Source organism: Canis lupus, chromosome 25, assembly GCF_011100685.1.
Source record: "Canis lupus familiaris isolate Mischka breed German Shepherd chromosome 25, alternate assembly UU_Cfam_GSD_1.0, whole genome shotgun sequence".
NCBI lineage: Eukaryota > Metazoa > Chordata > Mammalia > Carnivora > Canidae > Canis > Canis lupus.
In genome coordinates this window covers 18,270,082-18,285,632 of record NC_049246.1, presented here as the reverse complement: position 1 = coordinate 18,285,632, position 15,551 = coordinate 18,270,082, and the positions used below count along the sequence as shown (strand labels likewise).

The window sequence follows — 15,551 nt, the reverse complement described above, 5'->3', positions numbered from 1 at the left end:
TCTCCTTTGTTGAATATTAGCTGACCATAAAGTTGAGGGTCCACTTCTGGATTCTCTATTCTGTTCCATTGATCTATGTGTCTGTTTTTGTGCCAGTACCACACTGTCTTGATGACCACAGCTTTGTAGTACAACCTGAAATCTGGCATTGTGATACCCCCAGCTATGGTTTTCTTTTTTAATATTCCCCTGGCTATTCGAGGTCTTTTCTAATTCCACATAAATCTTAAAATGATTTGTTCCAACTCTCTGAAGAAAGTCCATGGTATTTTGATAGGGATTGCATTAAATGTGTAAGTTGCCCGGGGTAGCATTGACATTTTCAGAATATTAATTCTTTCAATCCATGAGCATGGAATATTTTTCCATCTCTTTGTGTCTTCCTCAATTTCTTTCAGAAGGTCTGTAGTTTTTAGGGTATAGATCCTTTACCTCTTTGGTTAGGTTTATTCCTAGGTATCTTATGTTTGGGTGCAATTGTCAATGGGATTGACTCCTTAATTTCTCTTTCTTCAGTCTCATTGTTAGTGTATAGAAATGCCACTGACTTCTGGGCATTGATTTTGTATCCTGCCACACTGCCAAATTGCTGTAAGTATGATAAAAGAAGTAAAGGAAGATGTAAATAGTAAACAAAATAATGTGTGAACAACAATGTAACTATCAATAAAGAGATATACAATCTAAAAAGAAAGCCAAACAAATTCTGGAGCTAAAAAGTACAATATGGAATTGTAAATTTTGCTAGAGGAATTCGAAGGCAGATTTGAGGAGGCTGGAGATAGAATCAGTGAACTTGAAGATAGGACAATGGAATAATGGATGCTGAGAAACAGAAGAAAGATTAAAGAAAAGCAAATAGAGCCTAAAGGACCTATAAAACACCATCAAATACTGGCATATGCTTTGTGAGAGTCCCGGAAGGAAAAGAAAGAGAGGGACAGAGAAAGTATTTGAAGAAACAATGGCTGAAAGCTTCACCAATTTGATGAAAACATGAATATAAAAAAGATCAATGAACCCCAAGTAAAAAGAACTCAAAGAAATCTAAACTGGGATACATTATAATTAAACTTTTAAAAGACAAACACAAAACAAGAATTCTGAAAGCAGTAGTTAAGAAGTATATCATCACATATAGGGAATCCTTGTAGTAAGCCAATATGGTCAAAGTGCAAAAACAAAAAAACTGTCAGCCACGAATCCTATATCAGGGAAAACATTTATCCAAAAGTGGGAAAGAAATCAAGAAAGTCCCAGATAAACATAAGTTGAGAGTTCATGACCAAAAGACTTGCCAAGCAAGAAATGCTCAAGAGAGTCCTTCACTGTGAAATAAGCAGACATTAGGCATAAGCTGTATAGAGAAAGATCTCAAAAAAGGTAAATACAAGGATGATTTAAAGGCTAGTGTTATTGTATACAAACCATTGTTTTGTTTTCTACCTGATTTAAAAGACTACTTACTACATTTCAGAAAAAATAAACAATTATTAGTGCAAATGCTGGTATTACTGGAGCTTTGGTTTGCAATTTTTAAAAATATTTTATTTATTTATTCATGAGAGACACGGAGAGGCAGAGACAGGCAGAGGGAGAAGCAGACTCCCAAGGGGGAACCTGATGGGACTTGACCCCAGGACCTCAGAATCATGACCTGAGCCAAAGGAAGATGCTCAACCACTGAGCCACCCAGGAGTCCCGGTTTGCAAACTTAAATGTTATTTTCTAAATCATTTAGAAGACTATGGAAAGACTTTCTGTGCTCATAGATTGGAAGAACAATACCGTTTAAATGTTTGTACTGGGGATCCCTGGGTGGTTCAGTGGTTTAGCGCCTGCCTTCCGCCCAGGGCGTGGTCCTGGAGTCCAGGGATCCAGTCCCACATCAGGCTCCCTACGTGGAGCCTGCTTCTCCCTCTGCCTGTGTCTCTGCCTCTCTCTCTGTGCGTCTCTCATGAATAAATAAATAAAATCTTAAAATAAAATAAATGTCTGTACTATCCAAAGCAGTCTACACATTTAATGCAATCCCTATCAAAATACCAACAGCATTTTTCACAGAGCTAGAACAATCTTTTTTTTTTTTTTTTTTAAGATTTTATATATTTATTCATGAGAGACACACACACACAGGGAGCCTGACATGGGACGCAATCCTGGATCTCCAGGATCAGGCTCCGGGCTGAAGGTGGCACTAAATTGCTGAGCCACCCAGGCTGCCCAAGTTAGAACAATCTTAAAATTTGTTTGGAACCACAAAAGAACCTGAATAGCCAAAGGAATCTTGAAAAGGAAAAGTAAAGCTGGAGGCATCATAGTTCTGAACATAAAGTTACATACATCACTACTAAAGCTGTAGTAATCAAAACAGTATGGTACTGAAACAAAAATAGACCCGTAGATCAACAAAACAGAATAGAAAAACTAGAAATAAACTCACAATTATATGGTCAATTAATCTTCAACAACAGGAAAGAATATTCAATGGGAAAAAGACTGTCTTCAACAAACATACCGGGAAAACTCAACAGCAATATGCAAAAGAATGAAACTGGACCACTTTCTTACACCATACAAACATACATTCAAAATGGATTAAAGACCTGATTGTGAGACCTGGAACCATAAAAATCCTAGAGGAGAACACAGGCAGTAATCTCTTTGACCTCAGCTCTAGCAACTTCTTTCTAGATGTCCTCTGAGGCAAGGTAAACAAAAGCAAAAATAAACTATTGGAACTTCATCAAAATAAAAAGCTTATGCACAGCAAAGGAAACAATCAACAAAACTAAAAGGCAATCTATGGAATGGGAGGAGATATTTGCAAATGACATATTCAATAAAGGGTTATATCCAAAATACTTAAAATACTTTAAAAACTCAACACCCCAAAAATGAATAATCCAATTAAGAAAGAAATTGGCAGAAGACATGAACAGAATTTCTCCAAAGAAGATATCCAGATAGCCAGCAGATGCATGAAAAGATGTTCAACATCACTCATCATCAGGGAAATGCAAATCAAAATTACAATGAGCTATCAGCTCATGCCTGTCAGAATGGCTAAAATCAACAACACAAGAAACAACAGATGTTATGAGGTTGTGGAGAAAGGAGACCCCTCTTGCACTGTTGGCAGGAATGCAAACTGGTACAGTCACTATGGAAAATAGTATGGAGAGGAGGATCCCTGGGTGGCTTAGCGGTGTAGTGCCTGCCTTTGGCCCAGGGCGTGATCCTGGAGTCCCAGGATAGAGTCCTACATCAGCCTTCCTGCGTGGAGCCTGCTTCTCCCTCTGCCTGTGTCTCTGCCTCTTTCTGTGTGTATCTCATGAATGAATAAATAAAATCTTTAAAAAAATTGCGGTAAACAAATTTAAAAAAAAGGAAAACAGTATGGAGGTTCCTCAAAAAGTTAAAAGTAGAACTATCCTACAATCCAGCAATCACACTACTAGGTATTTATCCAAAGAATACAAAAATACTGGGCAGCCCCGGTGGCTCAGCGGTTTAGCACCGCCTTCAGTCCAGGGCGTGATCCTGGAGACTGGGAATCGAGTCCAGCGTCGGGCTCCCTGCATGGAGCTTGCTTCTCCCTCTGCCTGTGTCTCTGCCTTTCTCTCTCTCTCTCTCTCTCTCTGTGTCTCTCATAAATAAATCTTAAAAAAAAAAAAAATACAAAAATACTGATTCAAAGTGATACATGCATCCCAATGTTTATTATAGCATTATCTAAAAAAGCCAAATTATGGAAAAATCCTGAGTGTCCACTGATTGATTAATGGAGAGAGAAGATATGGTATATATATATGTATATATTGTGTATGTGTATATATCGTGTATGTACATACTGAATATATACAATGCAGTATTACTCAGCCATAAAAAAGAGTGAAATCTATGTGCAATGACACAAATGGAGCTGGAGTAATACGCTAAGCAAAATAATCAGAGAAAGATTTATATAGTTTGATGGACTGTCCATGTGGAAAAATACCATATGATTTCACTCATATGTGGAATTTAAGAAAGAAAACAAATGAGTGAAAGGGGGAAAAGAGAGAGAGTCCAACCAAGAAATAAACTCTTAACTATAGAGAAACTGATGGTTATTGGAAGAGAAATATGTGGAAAGATGGGTTAAATAGGTTATGGGGATTTAGGATTACTCTTATGATGACCACCAGGTGAAGTATTGAAATGCTGAATCACTGTATTGTACACCTGAAACTAATATATCTCTGTATATTAACTAATTGGAATTTAAATAAAAACACAAAAAATAATTTATGAGAATAATGTATTTTTTTAAGACTTTATTTATTTATTCACCAGAGACACAGAGAAACACAGAGAGACACAGAGAGAGGGAGACACAGGCAGAGGGAGAAGCAGGCTCCATACAGGGAGCCCGACATGGGACTCGATCCCGGAACTCCAAGATCACGCCTTGGGCCAAAGGCAGCCGCTAAACCACCGAGCCACTCAGGTGTCCCCGTGAGACTAATGCATTTTTTTTTTTTAATTTTTATTTATTTATGATAGTCACACAGAGAGAGAGAGAGAGAGGCAGAGACACAGGCAGAGGGAGAAGCAGGCTCCATGCACCGGGAGCCCGACGTGGGATTCGATCCCATGTCTCCAGGATCGCGCCCTGGGCCAAAGGCAGGCGCCAAACCGCTGCGCCACCCAGGGATCCCGAGACTAATGCATTTTAAACAATTTTTAGTTTACGTTTTTGAGCAAACAATGGAGAATGTTGTTGTGACGTTGTGACAACAACTGAAAAGGGTGCGGATGAAGTTGTAGAGGAGCAGTTTCTGTACATTATTGAAGTTAAGCTAGTATAAATTCAAATTAGAGTGTTATAACTTAGAATGTTAATGTAATCCTCATGGAAACCACAAAGAAAATAACTATGGAATATACACAAAAAATGAGAAAGGAATTTTAACACTTCACTACATAAATTAAACAAAAAGAAAGCAGTAACACAGAAAGTGAAGGATAATAGTGCTATAGGACAAATATAAAACAAATAATACAATGACAGAATTCAGTCCCACTTTATCAGTAATTACATGTAAATGTAAATTCTTCACTCAAAAGACACAGATTGGCAGAATGGATAAAAACATATGCTATGCTTTCTATAACAGACTCATTTTAGGTTCAAAAACACAAAAAGGTTGAAAGTAAAAGGATGCAAAAAGATATTCCTTGCAGATGGTAAACAAAAGAGAGGAATGGCTAAACTCATATCAAAATAGACTGTAGGGAAAAAAAAAAAAAAAAAAAAAAAAAAGACGATAGGGCAGCCCGGGTGGCTCAGCGGTTTAGCGCCGCCTTCAGTTCAGGGTGTGGTCCTGGAGACCTGGGATGGAGTCCCAGGTCAGGCTCCCTGCATGGAGCCTGCTTCTCCATCTTCCTGTGTCTCTGCCTCTCAATCTCTCTCTGTGTCTCACATGAATAAATAAATAAAATCTTTAAAAAATAGACTGTAAATACAAAATATACAGTAGAGATAAAGGATATTATATATAAATATGAGGTTCAGTACAGCAACAAGATTCAATAATTATCAAGATTTATGCACTGAGAGACCGTCCATCCAACTATATAAATCAGAAACTGACAAATTGGTAAGGAGAAATAGTTGCACAATAATAGTTAGAGACTTCAATACACTATTCACATTAATGTATAGAACAACCAGACCAAAAGTAAGTAGAGAAATACAGGCATATCTTGGAGATATTGTGGATTTGGTTCTGGATTACTGCGATAAAACAAATATTGCAATAAAATGAGTTAAATTAATTTTTTTGCTTACCAGTGCATATAAAAGTTATATTTACACTATACTGTAGATTATTAACTATGTTGGGGAATCCTAGGTAGCTCACTGGTTAAGTGGCTGCCTTTGGCCCGGGGCATGATCCTGGAGTCCCAGGATCAATTCCCACATCAGGCTCTCTGCATGGAGCCTGCTTCTCCCTCTGCCTCTCTCTCTCACTCTCTCTCTGTCTCTCATGAATAAATAAAATATTTTTAAAATATTATTATGCAATAGAATCATGCCTAAAAAACAATGTGCATACTTAATTTAAAAATACTGAAAACAAAACAAAACAAAAAAATACTGTATTGCTAAAAAATGCTAACCATTATCTGAGTTTTCAGAAAGTTGTAATATTTTTGCTGGTGGAGGGTCCCGCCTGGATGTTGATGGCTGCTGACTAGTCAGGTGGTGGATGCTGAAGGTTGGGGTGTCTGTGGCAATTTCTTAAAATAAGACAATGTTGAAGTTTGTCACATCAATAGCCTTTTCCTTCCATGAATAAATTCTCTGTAGCGTGTGATACTATTTGATAGCATTTTACCCATGGGTGGAGTCAGTCCTCTTAAACTCTGTTACTGCCTTACCAACTAAACTTATGTAATATTTTAAATCCTTTGTTGTAATTTCTTTTCTTTTTAGATTTTATTTATTTATTCATGAGAGACATACAGAGAGAGGCAGAGACATAGGCAAAGGGAGAAGCAGGCTCCCTGTGGGGAGCTAGGTGTGGGACTCGATCCCAGAACCCCAGGATCATGCCCTGAGCCAACGGCAGATGGTCAACCACTGAGCCACCCAGGCACCCCCTTTGTTGTCATTTCAACAGTCTTCATAGCATCTATACCAGCAGTAAATTCCGTCTCAAGAAACCACTTTCTCTGCTCATCCATGAGAAGTAACTCAATATCTGTTCAAGTTTTACCATGAATTTGCAGCAATTCAGTCAGATTTTCAGACCCGACTTCTTTTTTTTTTTCCAACTTCTAATTCTAGTTCTATTGCTGTTTCCACCACATCAGCCTTACTTCTTCCACAGAAGTCTTCAAACTCTGAACCCAGAGTCATCCATGAGGTTTGGAATCAACTTCTGAACTCCTGTTAATTGTGATAGTTTGACCTCATCCCATGAATCACAAATGTTCTTAATGGCATTTTGAATGGTGCATCTTTTCCAGAAAGTTTTCAATTTACTTTGTCCAGATTCATCAGAGGAATGCCTATCTATGGCAGCTATGGCCTTATCAAAGGTACTTCTGAAGTAAGACTTGAAAATCAAAATTAGGGGTGCCTGAGTGGCTCAGTCTACTGAACATCTGCCATCATCTTGGATCATAATCCCAGAATCCTGGGATTGAGCCCCACATTGAGCTCTTTGCTCAGTGGGGAGCCTGCTTCTCCCTCTCCTTCTGCCTGCTGCTTCCCCTGCTTGTGCACTTTCTCTCTCGGTCAAATAAACAAAAATAAATAAAATCTTTTGAAAAGAAAGTTGAAATTACTCCTTGGTCCATGGAATCCGCAGAATAGATGTTGAAAATCAAAATTACTTCTTGACTCATGGGCTACAGGATGGATGTTGTGTCAGCAGGCATGAAGAAGACTACATTGATCTTATTGTACATCTCCATTAGAGCTCTTAGATGACCAAGTGCATTGTTAGTGGGTAGTAATATTTTTGAAAGAAATCTTTTTTGTTTTTAAGCCATAGGTCTCAATAGTTGGCTTAAAATATTCAGTAAACCACATTGTAAATAGATATGATGTCATCCAGGTTTTGTTGTTCCATCTATAGAACACAGGCAGAATAGATTTAGCATAATTCTTGTTTTTATTGGTATTTAAAAAAATTTAGGGGGATCCCTGGGTGGCTCAGCGGTTTAGCACCTGCCTTCGGCCCAGAGTGTGGTCCTGGAGTCCTCGGATCGAGTCCCCCGTCAGGCTCCCTGCATAGAGCCTGCTTCTCCCTCTGCCTGTATCTCTGCCTCTCTCTCTCTCTCCCTCTCTCATGAATAAATAAATTTTTAAAAATCTTTAAATTTTTTTAAATTTAAATTCACTTTGCCAACATATAGTATAACACCCAGTGCTCATCCCATCGAGTGCCCTCCTTAGTGCCGTCACCCAGTCACCCCATCCCCCCATCATCCTCCCCTTTTGCAACTCTTTGTTTGTTTCCCACAGTTAGGAGTCTCTCATGGTTTCTCTTCCTCTCTAATTTTTCTCCACTTAGTTTCCCTCCTTTTCCTTTTCCTGTCAAAGATGTTCATCGTGGCAATGTGGCTGGTGACAACAAAAATGACCCACCAATAGAAGCAGCTGGCTTCACGGCCTGGATCCTGAACCATCCAGGCCAAACCAGTGCTGGATATGCACCTGTGCTGGATTGTCACACAGCTCACATTGCTTGCAAGTTTGCTGAGATGAAGGAGAAGATAGATCGTCGTACTGGATAAAAGCTGGAAGATGGTCCCAAGTTCTTGAAATCTGGGGATGCTGCCATTGTTGATATGGCTCCTGGCAAAGCTATGTGTTCAGAGCTTCTCTGACTATTCTCCTTTGGGCCGTTTGCTATTCGCTGTGGGCGTCATCAATGCAGTGGACAAGAAGGCAGCTGGAGCTGGCAAAGTCACCAAGTCTGCCCAGAAAGCTCAGAATGCTAAATGAATATTATCCCCAATACCTACCACCCCAGTCTTTTTTTTTTTTTTAATTTTATTTATTCATGAGAGACAGAGAGAGGCAGAGACACAGGCAGAGGGAGAAATAGGCTCCATGCAGGGAGCCCAACATGGGACTCCATCCTGGGTCTCCAGCATCATGCCCTGGGCTAAAGGCGGCGCTAACTGCTAAGCCACCGGGGCTGCCCCCTACCACCCCAGTCTTTTATTATTATTATTATTATTATTATTATTATTATTATTATTATTTATGATAGACAGAGAGAGAGAGAGAGGCAGAGACATAGGAGGAGGGAGAAGCAGGCTCCATGCTGGGAGCCTGACGCGGGATTCAATCCGGGGACCCCAGGATCGTGCCCTGGGCCAAAGGCAGGCGTCAAACCGCTGAGCCACCCAGGGATTCCACCCCCTCCCCCGCTCACCACCACCCCAGTCTTAATCAGCAGTGGAAGAACTGCCTCAGATGTTCTGTGTCAATTAGCCATTTAAGTTTAATAGTAAAAGACTAATTAATTATAACAATGCATCGTAAAACCTACAGAAGGAAAGGAGAATGTTCTGTGGACCTTTTTTTTTTTTCTGTGTGTGTGTGGCAGTTTTAAGTTATTAGCTTTTAAAATCAGTACTTTTTAATGGAAATGACCAAAAATCTGTCACAGAATTTGGAGACCCATTAAAACAAAAGTTTAATGAGAAAATGGGAAGCCCGGTGGCTTAGCAGTTTAGCGCCACCTTCAGTCCAGGGCCTGATCCTGGAGACCTGGGATGGAGTTCGCGTTGGGCTCCCTGCAGGGACCCTGCTTCTCCCTCTGCCTGTGTCTCCTATCTCTCTCTCTCTCTCTCTCTCTCTCTCTCTCTCTCTCTATCTATCTATCTCTATCTCTATATCTCTCCTGAATAAATAAAATCTTAAAAAAAGTTTAATAAGAAAAAAACCCTCCATGACCACAATTTTTGATAACATAGGTGAAATGAACTAATTCCTCAAAAGACACAATTTGCCAAAATCATATAAGATAAATAGGCAATTTGAATAGTGTAAAAAACCAAGAAACCTAATAATAACCTGCATAACCTAATCCCTAAAATCTGTAAATGTTTCCTATATGGCAGAGATTTGCAAATGTGATTACATCAAAGACATTGAAAAAGGGACAGTATGTGATTATCAGTGTGGGCCCTAAATGCATTCACATGTATCCTTATTAAGAGTGATCTTTTTTTTTTAAGATTTTATTTATTTATTCATGAGACACACAGAGAAAGAGAAAAAGAGAAATCTAATATTAAAGATTTTATTTTAATAATATTATTAATTATTTTAATAATATTTATATATTATATAAATATTATAATATTTATAATAATATTTATAATAATATTATAATATATTATATATTATATAATATTAATAATTATATAATATTTATTTTAATAATAATATTAATTATTGATATTTTAACATCACACAGGCAGAGGGAGAAGAGGTTCCATGCAGGGAGCCCAATGTGGGACTCAACCCCGGGTCTCCAAGATCAGGCAGGCCCTGGGCTGAAGGCAGAGCTAAACCACTCAGCCACCCGGGCTACCGAAAGAAGGATCTTTATAATATGATTTGACACACAGAGGAGAGGAAAGTAATGTGACCATAGAGAGGTAAATATTAGAATGATATCACTACAAATTAAGACATGTCATATTCATCAGAAGCTGGAAATGGTAAGGACTATATTTTTTACTTGAGCCTCCAGAGGAAGCACAGCCCTGATAACACCTTGCTTTGGCCAGTTAACCTGATTTTGGACTTATGTCCTAAATAACAATGAAAGAATTAATTTTCTTCTTCTTCTTCTTCTTCTTCTTCTTCTTCTTCTTCTTCTTCTTCTTCTTCTTCTTCTCCTTCTCCTTCTCCTTCTCCTTCTCCTCCTCCTCTTCCTCCTCCTCGTTCTTGTTCTTCTTCTTCTTCGTCGTCTTCTTCTTCTTCTTCTTCTTCTTCTTCTTCTTCTTCTTCTTCTTCTTCTCCTTCTTCTTCTCCTTCTTCTTCTTTTTCTTCTTCTTTTAAAGGCAGTGTTATTCCCCGGTTTCTGTGGCTAGAAACTATAGGTATGGCTTAGTTGGGTCCTCTGCTTCAGAGTCTCCCAAGGCTGCAATTTTTAGTGTAAGTTTTATTTTAATTCCAGTTAGATAATATATAGTGTTGTATTAGTTTCAGGTGTATGATATTGTAATTCAGCATTTCCACACATCACCTTGTGCTCATTTTGACTATTTTTAGTTTCTTCAGGAGCCTACATACTGTTTTCCAGAGTGGCTGTACCAGTTTGCATTCCCAAAAACAGTGCACAAGAGTTCCTTTTTCTCCACATACTCGCCAATACTTGCTGTAGTGTTGACTGGGGAATCATTCAGGTGTTTACAGAATTCATTTCCTTGAGGCCATCTGACTGAGTGCCCCAGATTTTTGATGGCTGTCAGGTAGAAGTCCGACTGAAAATCCTAGATGTTGCCCACAGTTCCTCGCCATGTGGACTTCCTCAAAATGGCTACTTACTTCATTGAGCCAGCAAAGAGTACCTGTCTCCAATCTGCAGAGAGGGATCCATACATAATGCAACCTAATTAAAAGAGTAACATCCCATCCTCTTTGCTGTATCTTTGCTTTGTTCTCTATACCTAAGAGCCTGTTTCTTTGGTTTGTCTCTTTTTTCGTTGGGCATTTGTTTCTTAAAATATGCATATAAGTGAAATCATATGGTATTTCTCTAATTTCACTTAGCATTGTATCCCCTAGTTCCATCCATGTTGAGACATATATCTATATATCTATATATATGTATCTTTTTTTGTCCTTTCATCCATCAATAGACACTTGAGTTGCTTCCATAATTTGGATGTTATAAATAATGCTGCAATAAACATAGGGATTCATATATCTTTTTGAATTAATGTTTTTGTATTCCTTCTGTAAATACTTAGTGGAATTTCTGGATCATATGGTAATTCTATTTTTAGTGTAAGTTTTATTTTAATTCCAGTTAGATAATATATAGTGTTGTATTAGTTTCAGGTGTATGATATTGTAATTCAGCATTTCCACACATCACCTTGTGCTCATTTTGACTATTTTTAGTTTCTTCAGGAGCCTACATACTGTTTTCCAGAGTGGCTGTACCAGTTTGCATTCCCAAAAACAGTGCACAAGAGTTCCTTTTTCTCCACATACTCGCCAATACTTGTTGTTTCTTGTGTTTTTTATTTTGGCTATTCTGACAAGTGTGAGGTGATATCTCATTGCAACTTTGATTTGCATTTCCTTGATGATGAGTGCACCTTTTCATGTGTCTGTGGCCATCTGGATGTCTTTGATAATTCATTTATATTTATGAAAGAGGATACCCTTGTAATTTAATACATGCTGAAGCATTTAAGGACAAAACAACATTATGTCTGCATCTGACTCCAATCATTCTGGAAAAAAACAAACATGTGCATATATGGTGAGAAAAGCAACAAAGCAGATGTTGCAAAATGTTAGCAATGAATCTGAGTATAAGAGTATGCAGGACATTTTTGTACAGATACAACTCTTTATAAGTATGAAATTATTTCAAAATAAAAAACATTATCTTAAAAATATCGGAAACTGTTACTTTTTGGAGACTTTTGGTTATTGATTTAATTTCTTTAAAAGTTTAAAAAATATTCCTATTTTTGGGGGGCAGCCCGGGTGGCTCAGCAGTTTAGCACCTGCCTTCAGCCCAGGGTCTGATCCTGGAGACCCAGGATCGAGTCCCACGTCGGGCTCCCTGCATGGAGCCTGCTTCTCCCTCTGCCTGTGTCTCTGCCTCTCTTTCTCTCTCGTCTCTCATGAATAAATAAATAAAATCTTTAAAAATAAATAAATAAATAAAAATAAAAATATTCCTATTTTCAGGGTACAACAGGATTTTAAGTTCAAGCCCCATATTAGATATAGGGATTACTTAAAAATAAAAAAAATTAGATTTATTTACTTAATTTTGGAGGGAGAGAGACAGAATGAGCAAGGACTTGAGCAGGGGGAGGGACAGAGGGAGAGAGAGAGAATCTCCAGCAGATCCCCCACTGAGCTTGATCTCACAACCCTAAAATCAGGACCTGAGCTGAAATCAAGAGTCAGATACTTAATTAGTCAATTAAGTACTCAGCTACCCAGGCACCCCTTAAAAATAAAATCTTAAAAACATATTCTTATTTCTTCTTGGATTTATTTTATTTAAAAGATTTTATTTATTTATGAGAGACACAGAAAGAGACAGGCAGAGACATAGGCAGAGGGAGAAGGAGGCTCCATGCAGGGAGCCCGATGTGGGACTCGAGCCTGGGACTCCTGGGGAAGAAATAGAGACTCTAGGTATTATTCTGGCTACTGGAAAGGGGCTCATGGGCATTATGTGATTGATCACTAATAAAAACTATGGACATCAAAAACTTGATGAGCTTCCTTGATTGGCAATACTTTGTGCCTGGGAAAGACAACACTATCCATGTTTCTTCATGGAGAAAACAACCAGATATGTGTTTGGACCCTCCCCAGACTCTGCTTAATATATCTCTTCCCTTGGTAGCTTTGAACCTACATCCTTTCCCCATAATAAACTGTGAATGTAATAACTTTCTGTGAATTCTATGAATCGTTCAGCAAGTTACTAAAACTTGAGGGTGCGTTTGGGAACCCCCTGAACTCATAATTGTTGTCAGAGGTGAGGACAATTCTTGTGGGAACTGTTTCCTCAGACCTTGCAGTTTGGCCTTTTCCTTACAACAGGAGATTGTAATAACAAGGGATTGGCTAGTAAGAAGTGAAGAGAATGCTAGAAAAAACAGGAATGTCAGATATAAGGGACAGCAACTACGTTTACGACTAAGATAGAGTGCCCATGGAAGACATCCCTACCCACCCTCACCTTGCCAGGGTAAAATTCAGACTTTATTGAGTGGGCCATGACCATAACTCACAAAATGGCAGAGAATGCACTATGGTGATGCACCACCAGTGGAACTTTCTGGAAATCTGTCCACTGGAACTTAACTAGAATTCCTAGTGTTGTGGCAATGCAACTTACAAAAATCCCCCCTCTATACTTGCTGAAATTCACTCTGCCAGTCGGGTGCTACTGGTCACCATTTACTGCAGGCACTAGGCCACGTAGAAGTTGCAAACACTGTGGGAGCTTGCTTCTGGAGAAGCCACACATGTTGCAGGAAACAGGCTCTGGAAGCACTATAGAAGCTTGGTGAGCAAACAATTGGACCAGATGCAAAACTGTTTCCTCTTGTAATGAACTCCTCAGCACTATCTATTGACCCATTTAACATTATGCCAGTTGGAGAAGGAAAAACAAAGTACCCAAATCCATTTCATGGAGTAGGCAAAGGGTGAATGTGAAGCTGACAAGCAATAAATTGATTACTAAACTAGGTGATGTCAGGTTGGTTCACCCATTATAAAAGTTTCCATCCACATTTACCTTATGGCTTTATGATCCATTGATGCCAAATTGCCTAGGTCCTTTGTTAAAAGGTTACCTTAATTTTAACTTTCTTCAGACTAATCATGATTCTTACTATTATTTTATTTATGCTGTACACAGTTATTATATTTTCCAAAATATATACACATATTCTTTTTTTTTTTTTTTTTTTTTGCCATTGCTTCCCGAATACCACTCTTTGGTTTCCATTTAAAATTCTGCTGATTGGGGTGCCTGGGGACTCAGTGGAGCATATGACCCTTGATCTTGGAGTTGTAAGTCCAAGCTCCACATTGGGTGTAGAGATTACTTAAGAAAATGAAATCTTTTTAAAAAACTCCTGCTTATTGGAGTGTCTCATTTATTAGTTCTTTCAGTGAGGGTCTGTGAAAAGTAAACCCCCTCAATCTCTGCCATAAAAAGTGTTTATTTGCTTTCATTCTTGAAGGATCATTTAAGTAAGCAGGTATAGAATTCTAAATTGACAGTTATTTTCCCCAGCACATCAACTATGCTATTGAATCATATTCAGATACCGATTGAATCTAATGAGAAGTTTATAATTTTTTTTTAAGATTTTATTTATTTATTCATGACAGACAGAGAGAGAGAGGCAGAGACACAGGCAGAGGGAGAAGCAGGCTCCATGCAGGGAGCCCAACACGGGACCGATCCCGAGTCCCCAGGATCACACCCTGGGCCGAAGGCGACGCTAAACCACTGAGCTACTGGGGCTTCCCCTAATTATTCTAATTTGATTTTTTTGTATAAACATTTTAATTTCTCTCAAGGTTTTTTTTCTTTGTCTTAAATGTTCTGCCATTTACCCCAGATTGTCTAGACAAGGATTTGTTTTTAATTATCTTGCTCAGAATTAAGTATGCTTTTTCATTCTGGAGATGCATATCTTTCTTTAATACCGGAAATTCTTCAACTGTTTTTTTAAAAATATTGCCTCACCCCAATTCTAATATTTCCCTTTGGAACTCCTGATGGACACATCTTTCAATTAGCAATAATCGCGCCTCAGATAAACCTCATTGGCTACGATACTGCCACTGTGCAAGGCTGATGGACACATTTTAAAATTATTTTTTTCTTTCTTTTTTTCTATTTGTGGTAAAATACATACAATATAAAACTTATCATTTTTAACTGTATAGTTCAGAGGCATTCAATACATTCACATTGCTGTACAACCATCACTACCATCTATTCTCATATTTCATCTTGTAAAACTGAAATTCCATACCCATTAAACAATAACCCGTATTTCCCCTTCCCGCAGCTCCTGGCAACCACCATTCTACTGTCTATCTTTATGATTTTGACATGTAAGTGGAATTATACCATATTTGTCTTCTCGTGACTGGCTTATTTTACCTAGCATAATGTCCTCAAGGTTCATCCATGCTTTTTTTTTTTTCCCTACACTTTTTTTTCTAACCTATTTTCTCTGGAAAAATGGAGAAAGAATGGTTTCTTTAACAAGTGTTTCTGGGACAACTGGATATTTAA

The 15,551-nt window shown here is 38.3% G+C and overlaps 1 protein-coding gene and 1 pseudogene across 1 annotated transcript in view; one reads left to right on the top strand and one right to left on the bottom strand.

Annotated features, from left to right (window-relative positions):
- LOC111092489 (translation initiation factor IF-2-like) overlaps positions 1-15,551 on the top strand; it is a 44,544-nt gene that overhangs the window by 7,974 nt on the left and 21,019 nt on the right. Inside the window, exon 5 of the mRNA XM_038574496.1 lies at positions 15,322-15,367. Within this exon, the coding sequence (XP_038430424.1) occupies positions 15,322-15,367 (46 nt within the window). The remainder of the gene's footprint in view (positions 1-15,321; positions 15,368-15,551) is intronic.
- Positions 14,938-15,103, bottom strand: LOC119866005 (annotated as a pseudogene).